The sequence below is a fragment of the Tachypleus tridentatus genome, chromosome 9 (assembly GCF_004210375.1).
Source record: "Tachypleus tridentatus isolate NWPU-2018 chromosome 9, ASM421037v1, whole genome shotgun sequence".
NCBI classification, from domain to species: domain Eukaryota; kingdom Metazoa; phylum Arthropoda; class Merostomata; order Xiphosura; family Limulidae; genus Tachypleus; species Tachypleus tridentatus.
In genome coordinates, this window is record NC_134833.1 from 50,183,291 (window position 1) to 50,197,824 (window position 14,534).

The window sequence follows — 14,534 nt, forward strand, 5'->3', positions numbered from 1 at the left end:
GCTTATATCCGATCTAGAACTAAATATTTTATTGACGATACAGGTCCACGACGAGCAAATTAATTCTGAGTTTATATTGTCACACTTTGCTTAAGCTAGTTAGCTTAATTGGCCTCACATCTGTATAAGCTGACCTTTCTCAGCAAAGATATTTAATGTTCTCGTCAAATAATAACGTCCGAAGTAATTCACTGAAGTTGATTGGTTCGTAACGTTCCAAATTTATAATCGTTCTTTGTCAAATTCTATAGTTTTATGATTAATTAGCGTTAATCAGAATTTTAACTTCTAAGGTCTAAAGTACACTGATTGTAGCTGTCCAATAATAATACTTCTCTCTTGGCACATTGCTTCTATTAGTGAACGTTCTATTGGCAACAATATTATCAATCACCAGCATTATATACACACCTAATACATCGTTGATTTTCACATTTAAGAATTTTCTACAAAGTTCGAGAACAAGCGGGACTTGCGCAATACACAACCAACAAAATACGTCACAGGCAGAAAAGAAAACTACACTGAAACAAATGTAGGCACTAAAATAAAAGTACAACAGTAAATCTATTACATATGTTTTAACAGCTTAAGCAATATATTGTGATTACTTACACAAAAAGACTAACAAATTAATTAATTTAAGAGTTTGGCTTGCTGAATTTTCAAGTACAAACAGCATCGTTTTCTCATCTTTAGATGCAAGGTGATCCAAACTACGTAGAAGGATTTTATATCAGATTCAGAGATGTCAGCGATGGACCTCGTAAGTACAAGATCCTGACTGTATTGACTGGTCTGGCTTCTTCATATATTATCACCGACTTGAAGAAGTTTAGAAAATACGAGTTTTTTCTTTTCCCATTCTACAGAAGTGTGGAGGGACCTCCTAGCAATTCACGTCTCGTACAAACGTTAGAAGATGGTGAGTCTTCACGAATTTTATATCCATTAGTTCTTACTCTGTTTTATATTCTGGTATAATTGTCTATAAATGAGTTATGCTTTACATTTATATACAAAATATCATAGCATTATACTCTGAGTTAAGCCTAATTAAATACACGTAGACTACCATACAGCTTATTTCTAACCACAGTAGTACTCAGTATGTAGGAATGGGCCGGGAAAAGAATGACTGATGCATAATATATATTTCTCATCATAGTCTCTTACCTCTCTTATAGCAATCTACGAGGCTTTTATAATCATTTAAGGTTTCCAAAAACTGTTAAAACCTTCAGTTTTGTTGGAACACATCGCTAAAGTAGAGATCCGGCGAGTAGCATAGCAGCCAATTGTTCTCTTGATTATTCTAATTCTGTCCTCAGAAGGGCTAGTTTACTAATGCTTTAAGTTGTGGTATTGATTTGCACACCAAAATGTTTGCTAAAGCAATATAGTGAATCACTATTTTCAACACACAATATCCATTAGGACAACTTATCACGCCAGACTAAAACTTCTGTCTTGATAGCAACCGCCATTCATTATAAAATAATAAAGTAATAAAAATTGAGAACAATAAGGATGATCTAAGCATGGCAACACCAAAAAGTACAGATAATGATGAATACACAAAACCATACAAAACTCCTTACATAAGTAACCACTGAACAACATTACAATGATATGGAAATTATTCATTGTAAGACTTTATAATGTTATTCAGTTTAAATGTTTTTATTCAAACCTGAATTCATAAAATGAAAGGAATTCAACATTTAGTTGTAGATTTTTTGTATAGTTTTTGTATTCATCCATTCTTTGTTTCTGTAATTTTTGGCATTGCCATCCTTACATCATCCTTATTAAAAACAAAAACAAAACTTATTACTTGTAAATGTTTGATATTTATAGTGTTTGTAAGTAAACTTACAGAGTTACTGTACAATTTGATGATGTAACAAGTTTAAGTTGAACCCAAGTATTAGGTGAAAGACCTTATTGTCGTTGGATATAGCAGGTAAAGAGTGATTTATATATATATTACATTATTCTCTATTTTTATACATAAATTGTCATAAATATATATTTACACTGTTGTGTATCTGTTTTCATTCAGTCCCTTCAGCTCCGCCTGATAATTTACGAGTTCAGCTGATTAATATGACAAGTGCTGTCATTTTCTGGTCACCTCCTCCACCTCAGCATAGAAATGGAATATTGGAAGGATATAAAGTAAGATTAATTACAAATATCTTTGTTTTACAACAATGATGAAGGTTAATTGAAATAAAAAGCAAATGGATGAGTTTTAAGTATACTAACCTTATGTTTAATTCTAGAAAATTAAATATTCCATTTGTTTACTTTTCCTTTCCAAAATGTTAAAATAAATATCTGGTATAAGTATTAGTTGATACAAATGTTTATTGCTACATTAAATGTGACAGCTATTGTTTGATTTAACTCTGTAAGTTAATCTAACAGTTTTCTTAAATCCTAATGTTACAAACTGTACAGATATCTGAAGTTCTTATACATTGTTTATTGTAGTAAAACGTTTTGTCACAAACAGAAAATAAAGAATATACATATTAAATACACAGATAAAACCTGTGAGGTTTGTCAGGCAGAAAGACAGTAGGACAAAATAAGTATTGTCAAGGAAATATGTTTGGTTTTCCAAGGTTGATTATTTTCGTAATTATCTAGTATACAAATTGTAACCTGTCTTGGAAACACTACTTTAAAGTGATTTTGCAATATTTGTTATTTAAATATAACTATATTTATTACTTTTGTATAATTTCATCATCTTTTCCCGGAATTAAGGTTAATAGCTAAAACAAGTTACTAATATGCAAACAAATGTGTCATGTTTCAGATTTATGTGCTGAGCAACACCTCTCACATTCATTCCAATATAACTACAAATGCTACTTCTATTAAAATCCACAACCTAACTGCTGGTGCTGCTTACACAGTGAAAGCTTTAGCTTTTACTTCCATAGGACCAGGACCATACAGCTCCCCCTTGGCTATAATTATGGGTTAGTATTTATCACTGAGGATTTGAATATTGATTAATTTAACATATTTTGTTATTACTTTTAGAAAATTTTTGTAATGTATTTTCATTTTCTCATATTCATTAGAAAAGCTATTTCTAGTTGTATAACATCAGTTTGTATGCTTGTGAATGACATTAATAAACATTAATTCTTGAGTTTAAAAAAGGACTACTATATTCTACAGATCCAAGCTATATGAGAAATCCCAGTGAAGCTGGACCAACCTCCACATCAGTTGGTAATTCACTTCAAGATCTTCTTCGTCAGCCCTGGTTTATTGCTTTGATTGGAGGATTAGCATGCTTATTGCTTTCTGTCTTCTTTGTCATCCTATTCTTACGCCGCCGCATGGCCTGGAAAAAAGCCTTAGTTGCTCATTTGGCAGGTATAATAATTGGTTTTAAACACTAATTGGGAGAATAAGTATGATAAAATGTTATGTAACATAGATTTGTGAAGAAACAACAACTTTATGACCTAGTGTCTACCAAAGTGACATCTTAATCATCAAGAAAATATTTATGATAAAAAATAGTAAATCAGTTTGTTGATCCTACTTTAAAAAATTATAATTTTACATTAAATTGTATTTTTAACATCTAACTGTTTTCAATATGACAAAAATGTATTTTTTATTAAATGAGCATCTAAAAAAAGACAGAGAACTGATGGTTATCTGAAAGATCTTAAGAGTATATGTACAACATAACTTATTGTAATTGTAATGAACAAATTATTATTTCTGTCAATAAGGAAATGAAAGTGAAATTTTAATATTCAAATGGAGACATTATTATTTATATAAAACTACCATATACACTTATCAAGTGTAGTTAAAGTCTTATGTGTTTTATGTTGTTGTTGTTTTGTTTTTTTTGCAGTTCCAACTCATAAACCAGAAGATGTCAGGTAAGATATGTGTGTGTGTGTATATATATATACACAATATTAACTGAATTCAGAGTATTAGACAAAAACTCCTATTTTAAAAATACAATACAGCATCCTTTACAGGAGGCAAGTTATGATTTTTAATTATTACATTTTGACTAACAGAATCAGGCTATCATGATGTAAAGTTTAAGGTCAAGGTTAGTGTAATTTTTAGCTGATGATGATTCAATACTATGGATCAAAAATTTGCAATAATTGAAATCAGAATTTGTTTTTCGTAAGAAACTGCTATGTCGCATTTTTAAATTAATTATTCAGTTTAGAAGGTTTCTCACTAAACAGTAAATTCAAATTTTGTTAACCTATCTACTGTTTATATATGTGACTTAGTATCAGGGGTTATGAGAAATAGAATCGGAAATGGCAGTAACTTGTTCAGTACTTTGTTGAAAACTTCTTTACTGACACACAAGACAAAGTTAGGGGTAAAATATATTATATTACTGAAACCAATAATTAAAAATTAATTATACTTTTTTGACACAAACTAATGTCTTTCTCAAAGGCTTCTGTGTGTTAGGAATGGTTGTTAGTGATTTAATATGTTTACAGCAGTAGCATGTGATATTCTATTTTTACAGTTGTATTGGTTCCTGTGTTTATGCAATTTTTGGCTCCTAGAATATGCCATGGCACATGAAAAATTTGTTGTTGGGTTTTTACAACTTTACTTCATCAGTCTTGTATTTTTCATGTCTTAAAAAGGCATTGCTCTTATGGCTGGCTAAGATAATTATTAAAGGACCTTAATAATAAGTGAATGTTACAACAGCTGAGCAAAGTATAGACTACTTTTAGAAATCAGAAAGTACAGTTGAGCTGATTTAACCACATAATAAATTATCTTTATAATTACATAAAATATTATGTTCCTCAGTTTTCTCAAAAAAACCTTTTTTGTTTTTGAGATTTTTCTTCTTCCATTTACATCTTTGTTCAGAATGAGAAGTTGAATCAGTTATAGTCTTTTTTTTATATTCCTCTGTTTCTGGATATGTCAGTTGTATAATATGAATTTAGCTTAACATCAAAAGTTTGGCAAAATATAATTTCTTTGTATGGTTTTATATGTACTTAAACTTATCAGAAAAGGCTGCATGTCAGCTTCAACTTTTTTATTTACATTTTCTATAATGCAGCATGCTGAGCCTATACTAGAAATGTTCATTCTTCATGTTTTAGTTCCTGCAACTCCATAAGCTGGAACATATCTCTGCTTGTCTAGCATTTTGTATACATGAGATTAGCTAATATTTTAACAGAATGTTATGTGATACATCCTGCCATCTTCCTTCCCAAAGTCTGCATTCCTAGTAAAGAGCTTTTCTTTTAACTAACCTCCTGACTAACCCTGCACTTCCTGGGCTTTCCCATTAATCCTTAGGGCGGATGTCAGTGCACATGAGACCCTGTGGATTAACCGTGCTTGGCGACCCTCACCTTGCACTAAAGAACACAGCACAAGTGAAACCAAATTATTGAATAAAAGGGACTTCTCTTCCAGTGGCTATAATTATTCCAGGTAACGGACACTGTGTGCCATCTCTTATATTTACTCTGCTTGGCTGTTTTCTGCATGATTGAAATAACACACCAAGAAGTGTGATACTGTTTTTTATGTTGTCAGTTATGGTTCTTAGTTTTATATACTTATATTAAACAAATATCCATGTAACCTATTGTCTTTGTTGATAGGGTAAAATGTATTATAGCTTTCCTTGTGTGTCTGAATACTGACTACTAGAATACCTTCAATTTGTTTATTACTTTTCTTGGCATTTTTTCAGTTTAATTGAAAAATTCTTTCACACGTATGCTCTTTGAAATGGTTTCTCAATATTTGTAAGCTAATGATATATTTAATTTTTTTATTATGTACTTATTGTAAAAATTAGCAAAGAATATTGTGTTATACTAAAAATTGTGAATAGCTTAAAATAACATAAGTTCATGTTTATTATGAACTAAAAATCTGACTGAAAAGTTGGTTAAAGCATCTCATGTAATCTCAGTGCATAAACTGTTTTTCTGTTAAACATCTATATCGTCCTTCACAAATTACAGATCTCATCATTATATCATTAACATTAGTTGATAAACAATTGATCAATATAAGTAATAAAAATGAATACTTTTTGTTTTGATTTGCAGTGTCTATTCCCCCTTACAATGTAACGTGAATGCTTCAGACTATGCTGAAGTGGACACACACAATATGGCCACTTTCTACATGAAGGAACATCCTTCTGCACCAGCTCCATATGCTACCACAACACTGATTAATGGACCAGTACAAAAACACATAAGTGTATCAGTACGTTTATAAAATCTACATACTTTTTCATGAGGAGAGACTTTATACCATAGAAAGTAAAATGGTTCAACTCATAAAACTTGTATGGTTTAGATAATTTTTAGAGGACAATTTCTCTAAATCTTATGCATTTTTTGTGTGTGTGGAGGGGAGTGACATAACTTTTCTATATTTCACTTTTTTATCTGCTCTAATTAATAGCTTTAACTTAATCTAAATACTTTTCTGGATTATATTTTTCTACAATTCATAGACATTATTCTTATATTTCTCACACTATGAGGAAATTATTGAAGGTAAGCTAACGATGTAGATTAAAGCTAAACAAAGTCATAAGTTAATGAAGCCAGTTCTGCGTAACAAGTTGGATACAAGCATAGAAATCCATAAAGGAATACACAAGAAACCAAAAATTATCAGGAAACACTGAATAATCAGTTGGTATCTTTCTGTTAACAATGTTTTTGGCCCTATATTAATACATATTCTCTACTCTTCTTTGATTAGACCTTTATAGTAGAGAACAATCTGTAAAAACTGTAACATTAATAAGGCATGTTAATTCTGTGAATATTTACATAAAAACGTTTAGAAAACAATGTTCAAATTCTAAGTATAAAAAATACAAATGAATTGTGGCTTCACTGTTAAAAATTTTTAACATGATCGCAGATGAACTGTTAATTAGCTCATGTGGGTACTTCATATGTTAATATGTTTTTTCTGCTGTTGAATAAATTATTAATAATTTCATTAATAAGCTATATCTAAGTTCATTGTTTACTATGATCTTATAATAACTTACATTGTATAGCAATATACAATGTAAAGTCAGGATGAGATAAAAATATTGTGGGAGAAATATCAAGTGATTAAAATAACTTCAAAGAATCTTCAGTTTTGCATATTATTTAACTTAACAACATCTAATTGTCAAATATTTTTCAGTCCTGTGAACGTTATTTTTTTTTTATTACATACTGAAACACCTTTGTTTCTACCCCTCAAGTTGAAAGACAGTCAAAACAGTGGGTCGGAAGATGCCAGTAAAAAATCAGAAAGGCTGATGGATGTTGAATCTTTGAGGAACAATGATGGTGAATGAATTTTAAATAGTTCAAAACTATTGGCTTTCATTCTGTTAGTCAATCATTTAGCTTAGAGATCCAGTAAACACATGATGAGTTTTAGATTTATAAAATTATGCATTCAACCTTAATGATGTTTATAAAATAAAATAAAAAACAGTAGGAGCTATGTCAACTATATAAACACTATTTCAGGTTGAATCCTAAAAACGTAACTGCTGCAGTACTGACATCCTTTCTCATCAGTAGCCACTAACAACAGCAGAATAATTAATAGGTGTGTAACATAAAAACAAGAAGGGGTTGCAACACTGGTGGCCGAATCCACAATGCCTCGAAATATACTAACACTCACTTCTATAGCTAATTGTAGGTGTTGTAATAACCCTCAAGTATGGTAAGTTGTAATGATAGTATAGTACAGTGATATAAATTAGTAATATGTTTAAAACAACCCTCATCTTGTACCACATGAAACACTCAACAATAACTGTTAACATATTGATATTTCATAACCTTAAAATTGCACTCTAGGCAAAGTGACACAAGCCCAGCTGTATAAAGCAGACATATCCAAGCTCAATAATATAAACACAACACTAATCTTTTATGATACTGTATGATGTGGAACTTAGGAAATTACCACCATTCCCACAAAGAGCTACAGACAGTGATTCAAAACCTTTATAATTTGAGCACCTGTGTCACAACCCCCATTGGTTTTCTTGCTACATTTCTACTTGTTATTCACCTATATTTAATAGATACTGACATAACAGGTTATTGATATCTCCAGAGCTTTTGGGGTGATTTTACTGTAGTATATAAATGATTTTAGGAACCCAGTTTACAACTCGAAAGTTTTTTTTCATAATGTTGATGACTGAATGTATTTATGTTTTCATTACTGTTTATACTGCTTACTTAAGCACCAAGTTGTAATTGAAGCTGTATCTTTTGTTTATTGGTGCTTGCTATATTGAAATATATATATATGTATATTAACCTTTCCAAACCAGTTTCACAAACATTGATTGAATAAAATGTATATTGAATGATTAATTGACATTATACTAAATGACCTAGTGATTATAGTGCTTGACTTACAATCTGTAACACTCAATTAAAAATGATATATATATTTATATATATAAATCGTAAAACGTAATCCACATATATGCAAAGATAAAGCATAAAAAAATAAATGTCAAAAATAAAATCGTAAGTAGGCATATAATATGGAAAATATTCTGTTTCTTCAATTATACATCAATGCAGATGACAGTTTCACAAATATTGGTTAGAAGAAATACGTATAATTATATATATATATTGAATTATTAATTAATATTGTTTAAAATTCAATTACAAATTTTTATTCAACAAATATTGGTGCTGGTTGAAAAAGTGAGCATTTTTTTTGCAAGCCAGCTAGTAAATTCTTTGCGTGGAACATATTTAATGTTTTAACATTTCTCGTGACACACTATATTAATTTTCTATTTTATAACCATCCCTTTTATAAACAACTAAGATTAACAAAGACATTTCATATTCAAGATGTTCAAATCTAATTTTTAAAGAATTAGAAAATGTTGATTGTAAAATGTCATGAGTAGAGATTAAAAATTTGGAAATGTTTTCCAACATTTGATCAATTTCTTTAATTCTCCTATATTATGTGGACAAATCATTAAATGTATTTGTATCAAAAGCTAAGTTGTATATCTTAAAGAAGGTGTAAAAACGCTATTAATAAGTTTGTTTAAAAAGAAAAACAGACTATATTATATTAGAAATGTAGGAATAAGCTTTACTAAATAGATATTTACTTCTGACATAAAATATGTATGTGTAGACTAATTTTATAAATTGGTTATAAAAGCGTAAAAGAATCAAGTTTTCAGTTTCTAAAATCAAACTAAACAAAAACTTTAAACAACATTGATTGTAGATCTGAAATAACAGTATATTTCATGAATTTATTTCTTCAATAATTAAAACTCTTAAAAATAAAACATGCAAACTAGGAAGTATGTAATAAATGTTTGGTCATTACAATATTATTTCTAAAACTTATTAAGCAACATCTTAGACTTTGTATCAAATGATCCATATACCAAATTTTAATTTTGTAGATCAAATTGTATTTAAATAAAATCAATAAGTATATACAGTTTTTATTTATCCTTACACACACTAGGAAAAAGAAAATGTCTCCTTTCACTAATAGCAAATAGAAGATAGATAAAGCTGTTATTCACCTGTTGATGTTTTTTCCATCTAACCCAGCCATTTCATCTTGATACTTGGCTATTTTTCTTGATTATAATACTAAATAACTTACGTTATAGATTTTGCACTTGATCAGCTGTGGGAGCCTGAAAAAATATCAAGTCCTGCTAGTGACTCTGGAAGCTATACTACAGGTAAAATAAATTCATGATAAAGTTGCCTCTCTTTTCAGCTATTTTGGTTTCAAACTTATATTAAAATGAATTCTACAATAGGTAAGGATTAGTACCTTCAGTGTACTACACTATTTTTCAATCTGTATTGTTGGTAAATGTATGCATATGCAATATATTACTGTAACATTTTTACAAATAGGACAGGTGCAATACATTTCTCAACCAATACAGCATGTGTCAGTTATGTCACTTATTTACAACTGAAAGCTATAAACTTTATGTACTTTACACACTAAATAGAATTGATGCTTTGTATTCTGTAGACCTAATTTCTTTGATATAATCAGTTAAATATGCTGTCTTTACTGTGGTTACTAATAAAACCTAGTGATGTGAGAGAGGATGTAATTTTCAACCTTTTATGGTATTCAGTACACTAATGTTTGGTATAAACCACAGGATCACGATTGTTAACCAATGAATAAATTTAATGTGAACAGCAAAGAAAAACAAGTTAAAAAAACAAATTTTTATTCCCACTAATATCTGGAAATGTCATAAAACTGCTGGCCAGTTTATATTGTCTAACAGCAGAGGTTGAGGTTGGAAACACTGTAGCTAAATATCAAGAGAAAAGCGAGACAGATATCTATGGAAGTATTTCACTCTTACACTCAGTCTGAAGCTTTAGTAAGGCATTCCATAAGTTCATGGGTAATAAACTTCAACTAATATATAATTGTAACTACCATTCCAAGCCATTTGCACAGGTTTTTGTATTACCTGTTCAAATAGGCTAACTCTCTATTATTACATACAGAAACATTTACCTGGTGTCTTGAGAGTTAAGAACAAATGTAGTAATATATAAACTTGCATAAAAGGATTATCACATGTTAAAGTCCTTGAAACATCTGGACAACATGGATAGGATTAACTGCATAAAGATTTTGAAAAATAAGGATACCCTAGTACAAGGTTATATTCTAAAATAATTTTAGAACATGAAATTAGTAGCTGTTTCAACTATGAAATTTGTAAATATCAATAAATATCCCTACACATTGTTTGACAGTGAAGACTAAATTAAGATTTTACTAGCATTTCAGTTCAAGGAGAACTGAATTAAGAGAAAAACAACTAGATGTTTACTGTACATAGATTCTGACTCAAGAATGTAATTAAAATAAATCTGTTTTTACACTGAAATATTAATGACTACATTCTAAATAATAACAAATGTCACTCTTAAGTCTTTTGCAACCAGTGGTGACAAGAACAGGTAAGGTAGGATGATTAGTTAAAAAGGTCTTACTCGTGGTTAGAATACTTACATCTGTCACATTCTAAAATAACAAAGATCCTAGCAACGATTGAGACACCACAAATAATAATACCAGTTATATCAATTCTGAAACAAAGAATAGCAGACAAAAATGATTATATAATGAATTTTATTATATGCAAAAAATTTTATTATCTGTAAGAATTCTAACTTTTATACACTCTCTTAGAGATTTTTAACAGTTATTATTAGAAAAAAAAAGATCAAATGTTTATAAAACAGGTTACTTGTTTGTCTGCTTCTTAAATGCAGTTACTTGGGATTAATGAAGATTATAATCATTGGTAGGACAATCATTGGTGGTAGAAAAATGCAATGATTCAATATAACTTAATTAATTATTACTCTTGCAGTCTCATGTACCTATCAATGAATGCAATAATTCATGTGTGTAGGGGTGCATGTCAAGACACTTTTCATGGAACTTAATTCAAATGGACAATAAAACTCTAGTCCTAGCTCATTATTTTAAGTTCTTGTGAATTAATTTAAAATGTCTTGATATTTAACAATGTTTTTGGGAATGTGATTAACAAAACATTTAAATAAAATATAGGATTGTTTTATCTATTTTACAGATGAATGTGGTATTCCAATCAGAAAAAGACTGAAACCATTACGGCCAATTCAGAAAACTCCAGTAGTAAACTGGGCAGATTTGATTCCTCCTCCTCCAGATAAACCTCCTAGTGAAAAAGGATCACCCCCTGGCACACCATCTCTTCAAAAGGGGTTATCCCCTAACAACAGGGTAATCAAGCCTCAAGTAAGGAGTGCTTATTTTTATCATATATCAGGTTGTTTGTCCATAACACCTTTAGGAAAGACATATAGCTTTTAATATAGATATCAAACACAAGTACCAAACATTCTTCATATTCAGTATAAATATAGGATCACTGTGATGAGTGGAAAATAACTAATACACCACACATAGAAATGCTTTCTTGTTATATAACTCTATGAAAACAGTATTTTTATGAAAAATGAAGTTGTCATTTTATACAAGTATGTTTTAGTTTCTGTATGTTTGATTAACATACATTTTATTCTATGGCAGTTTTTAGATTAAACCAGTCAAAGAAGGGATTACCTATAACATGATGTTAAGGAAAATACTACATAACTTGATGTTGAATCTTACTGAGTGTTATTTGTGTAGAATAATTGGAAATACATCTGAGCTTATTTTTAAGCTTTCAAATTATTTACATTGAGAAGTGTTGACTGCCAGGTTAGTGGTTATGATATTATTTGTGTGTAAATACACCTAGAGCTATGGTTATTCAAATCTAACAATTTGTAAAGTAGAAGTGTATGTATTGAAAATTATTTTTGGTGTTAATACACAAAACTCAGTAAAAGAAATTCACATATATAACATTAATAAACTGATGTGTGTATATATATATATATATATATATATATACACACACACATAAAGTTGATAGTTGTAAAAATAATAGTGTCAGAAGACTAATGTTTTATTACCATATATAGTAAACCGTATTTTAATTTAATATATTGTCATTTGTAAATGTAGAGTTGGCTATTATCAGTACTTGGAAAACAATGCAAACAGCATAGTATGAATATGATTGATATTAACCATCCCTATATTTACTTCCTTTATAAAAGTTTTTTCTTTACTTTTTTCCTTGCATTTTTTAATACAGTGCTTTATTAGACATAGGAATATTGTATTCATAATCAAATTCTAAATACAATGAGGATCCAACTGTAATATATCTTGTTTATACATTATAAAAAGGAAATGGTAACACTGTTTACATTAAAATTACTTTTTTGTTCTAAATTTCTACTGATTATTAATAATACTTATAAAAGTGAATACTACATTTGAAACTATATCACTTCAATGAAATTGGCTGACACAATTGTTTTGTTTTCTAAGTTATCATGTAATACAAAAGTAGGAGAAAGAAGAACAAGAAATTCAAACTTTTGCTATAATATTTACAGACATTCCAGAATTTGCAACTCACTCATTACATAGATATTGTTATAAAAGGAAATATTATTTAGTATTGTAAAGTTCTGATGATCTATTGAGCAGATATTTAAAATAACAGTTTGATGAACAATTTGAGCCATCTCTACACAGGCAGTGGTACTGCTTGCCTGATAAAATTGTAGTTTAAAACCATATGTAATATGAATTAAACAATTTATCACACATGTGTCAGTGATTAAGTAACACATTCAACTCCATAAAAAATTTGTTTTTTCAACTTTTTCTTATGTTACAGAACCATTTGCAACCAACATCAAGAAATCCTTATGTTGGAAGGAGTTTTCCATCATCACTGAGTAGTCACCATAACAGTGGCTCTCCAAGAGAAACCCTTTCTTGCAGCTCTAATGGGAATTCAGATAGAGCTCCAACTCCACCAGTAAGACCAGGAGTGCGATTCCCAGAGGTCTCTCTTCCATTCCAACTTGCAGGTTATTATTCCCATAACCATCCCCTCAACTGCTATAATTTGGCAATGGATAGAGCTGTACAGTCATCATTACCTTCTTTAGCTAGTGAACCCCATAACCTCCCTCGTTCCCTAATCCGAGTAACAGATCACCCATACTCTGATGGTCAAGTAAAACTTACTGGTTAGTACTGCAAATAACAGTAGTATCTCTCCAATTTTGTGTGTACAGTTATAATTGCTAATATTTTATGAAATAATTTCTTTAAGGATATTTTGATATTAGAAAAACTTGTACTCTAACTATTTAATTTTTATAATACTAATAATTATAAACAACCTTATGATACCAAATGTGGTATTTTTCTTTAATTGGATACTCAGCATTTTACTTTAGTTAAAGGTTCTACAGGAGTGTTCTACAAAAACACAAACCATAACTGACAGTACAAATTGTTGGTTTTAAATAAATGTTTTTATTCTAAATCAGTCTTTTGTATGTGTGATTCAAATTCTAAACTCATTTGTTTGTTAAAAGAACTAAACTTGTATACAAAATAACAGCCTCTCAATTAGGATGCCTATACGTGGTAAGTTTACCTCATCTGGGATCAGAATGTCCATTAATGTGTTTGCCATGTGTGGCAACACTGAAGAAGAGAAGAGGATCCCTGTGGTTGAGAGGTCTAATCCCAACACACCTCTGGCATGACTACAGTGTCCTTATTTGGCAGTGTAGTATGTTTCACTGTAGGACTTCATGGTGGGTGGGGTCAGTGGGCACCGAATCTTTCTCCTTTACTTTAGGATCCTTCAACTTCACCAAAAAACAAAATTGTAAAAAAACATCCAATTGATAAACTCTTACGTCTTGATTATTCTCAATAGAAGTATCCACTCCTTTCTGCACCTATACCTTGTTTTATCACACTACATTCTTTTTTCAGAAAAACGTTCAGGT

The 14,534-nt window shown here is 29.9% G+C and overlaps 1 protein-coding gene across 8 annotated transcripts in view; it reads left to right on the top strand.

The window, feature by feature from the left end:
* Positions 1 to 14,534, top strand: part of LOC143225216 (roundabout homolog 1-like) — a 200,333-nt gene that overhangs the window by 171,373 nt on the left and 14,426 nt on the right. For 4 of the 8 annotated variants that reach the window (XM_076454234.1, XM_076454231.1, XM_076454237.1 and 1 more), the window contains exons 13-23: positions 700 to 925; positions 2,066 to 2,181; positions 2,831 to 2,996; positions 3,202 to 3,402; positions 3,899 to 3,926; positions 5,356 to 5,493; positions 6,123 to 6,285; positions 7,295 to 7,382; positions 9,728 to 9,802; positions 11,708 to 11,895; positions 13,400 to 13,757. In XM_076454234.1, coding sequence (XP_076310349.1) covers positions 700 to 925; positions 2,066 to 2,181; positions 2,831 to 2,996; positions 3,202 to 3,402; positions 3,899 to 3,926; positions 5,356 to 5,493; positions 6,123 to 6,285; positions 7,295 to 7,382; positions 9,728 to 9,802; positions 11,708 to 11,895; positions 13,400 to 13,757 — 1,747 coding nt within the window. The remainder of the gene's footprint in view (positions 1 to 699; positions 926 to 2,065; positions 2,182 to 2,830; positions 2,997 to 3,201; positions 3,403 to 3,898; positions 3,927 to 5,355; positions 5,494 to 6,122; positions 6,286 to 7,294; positions 7,383 to 9,727; positions 9,803 to 11,707; positions 11,896 to 13,399; positions 13,758 to 14,534) is intronic. The other 4 variants (XM_076454238.1, XM_076454232.1, XM_076454236.1 and 1 more) reach the window with 4 other exon arrangements.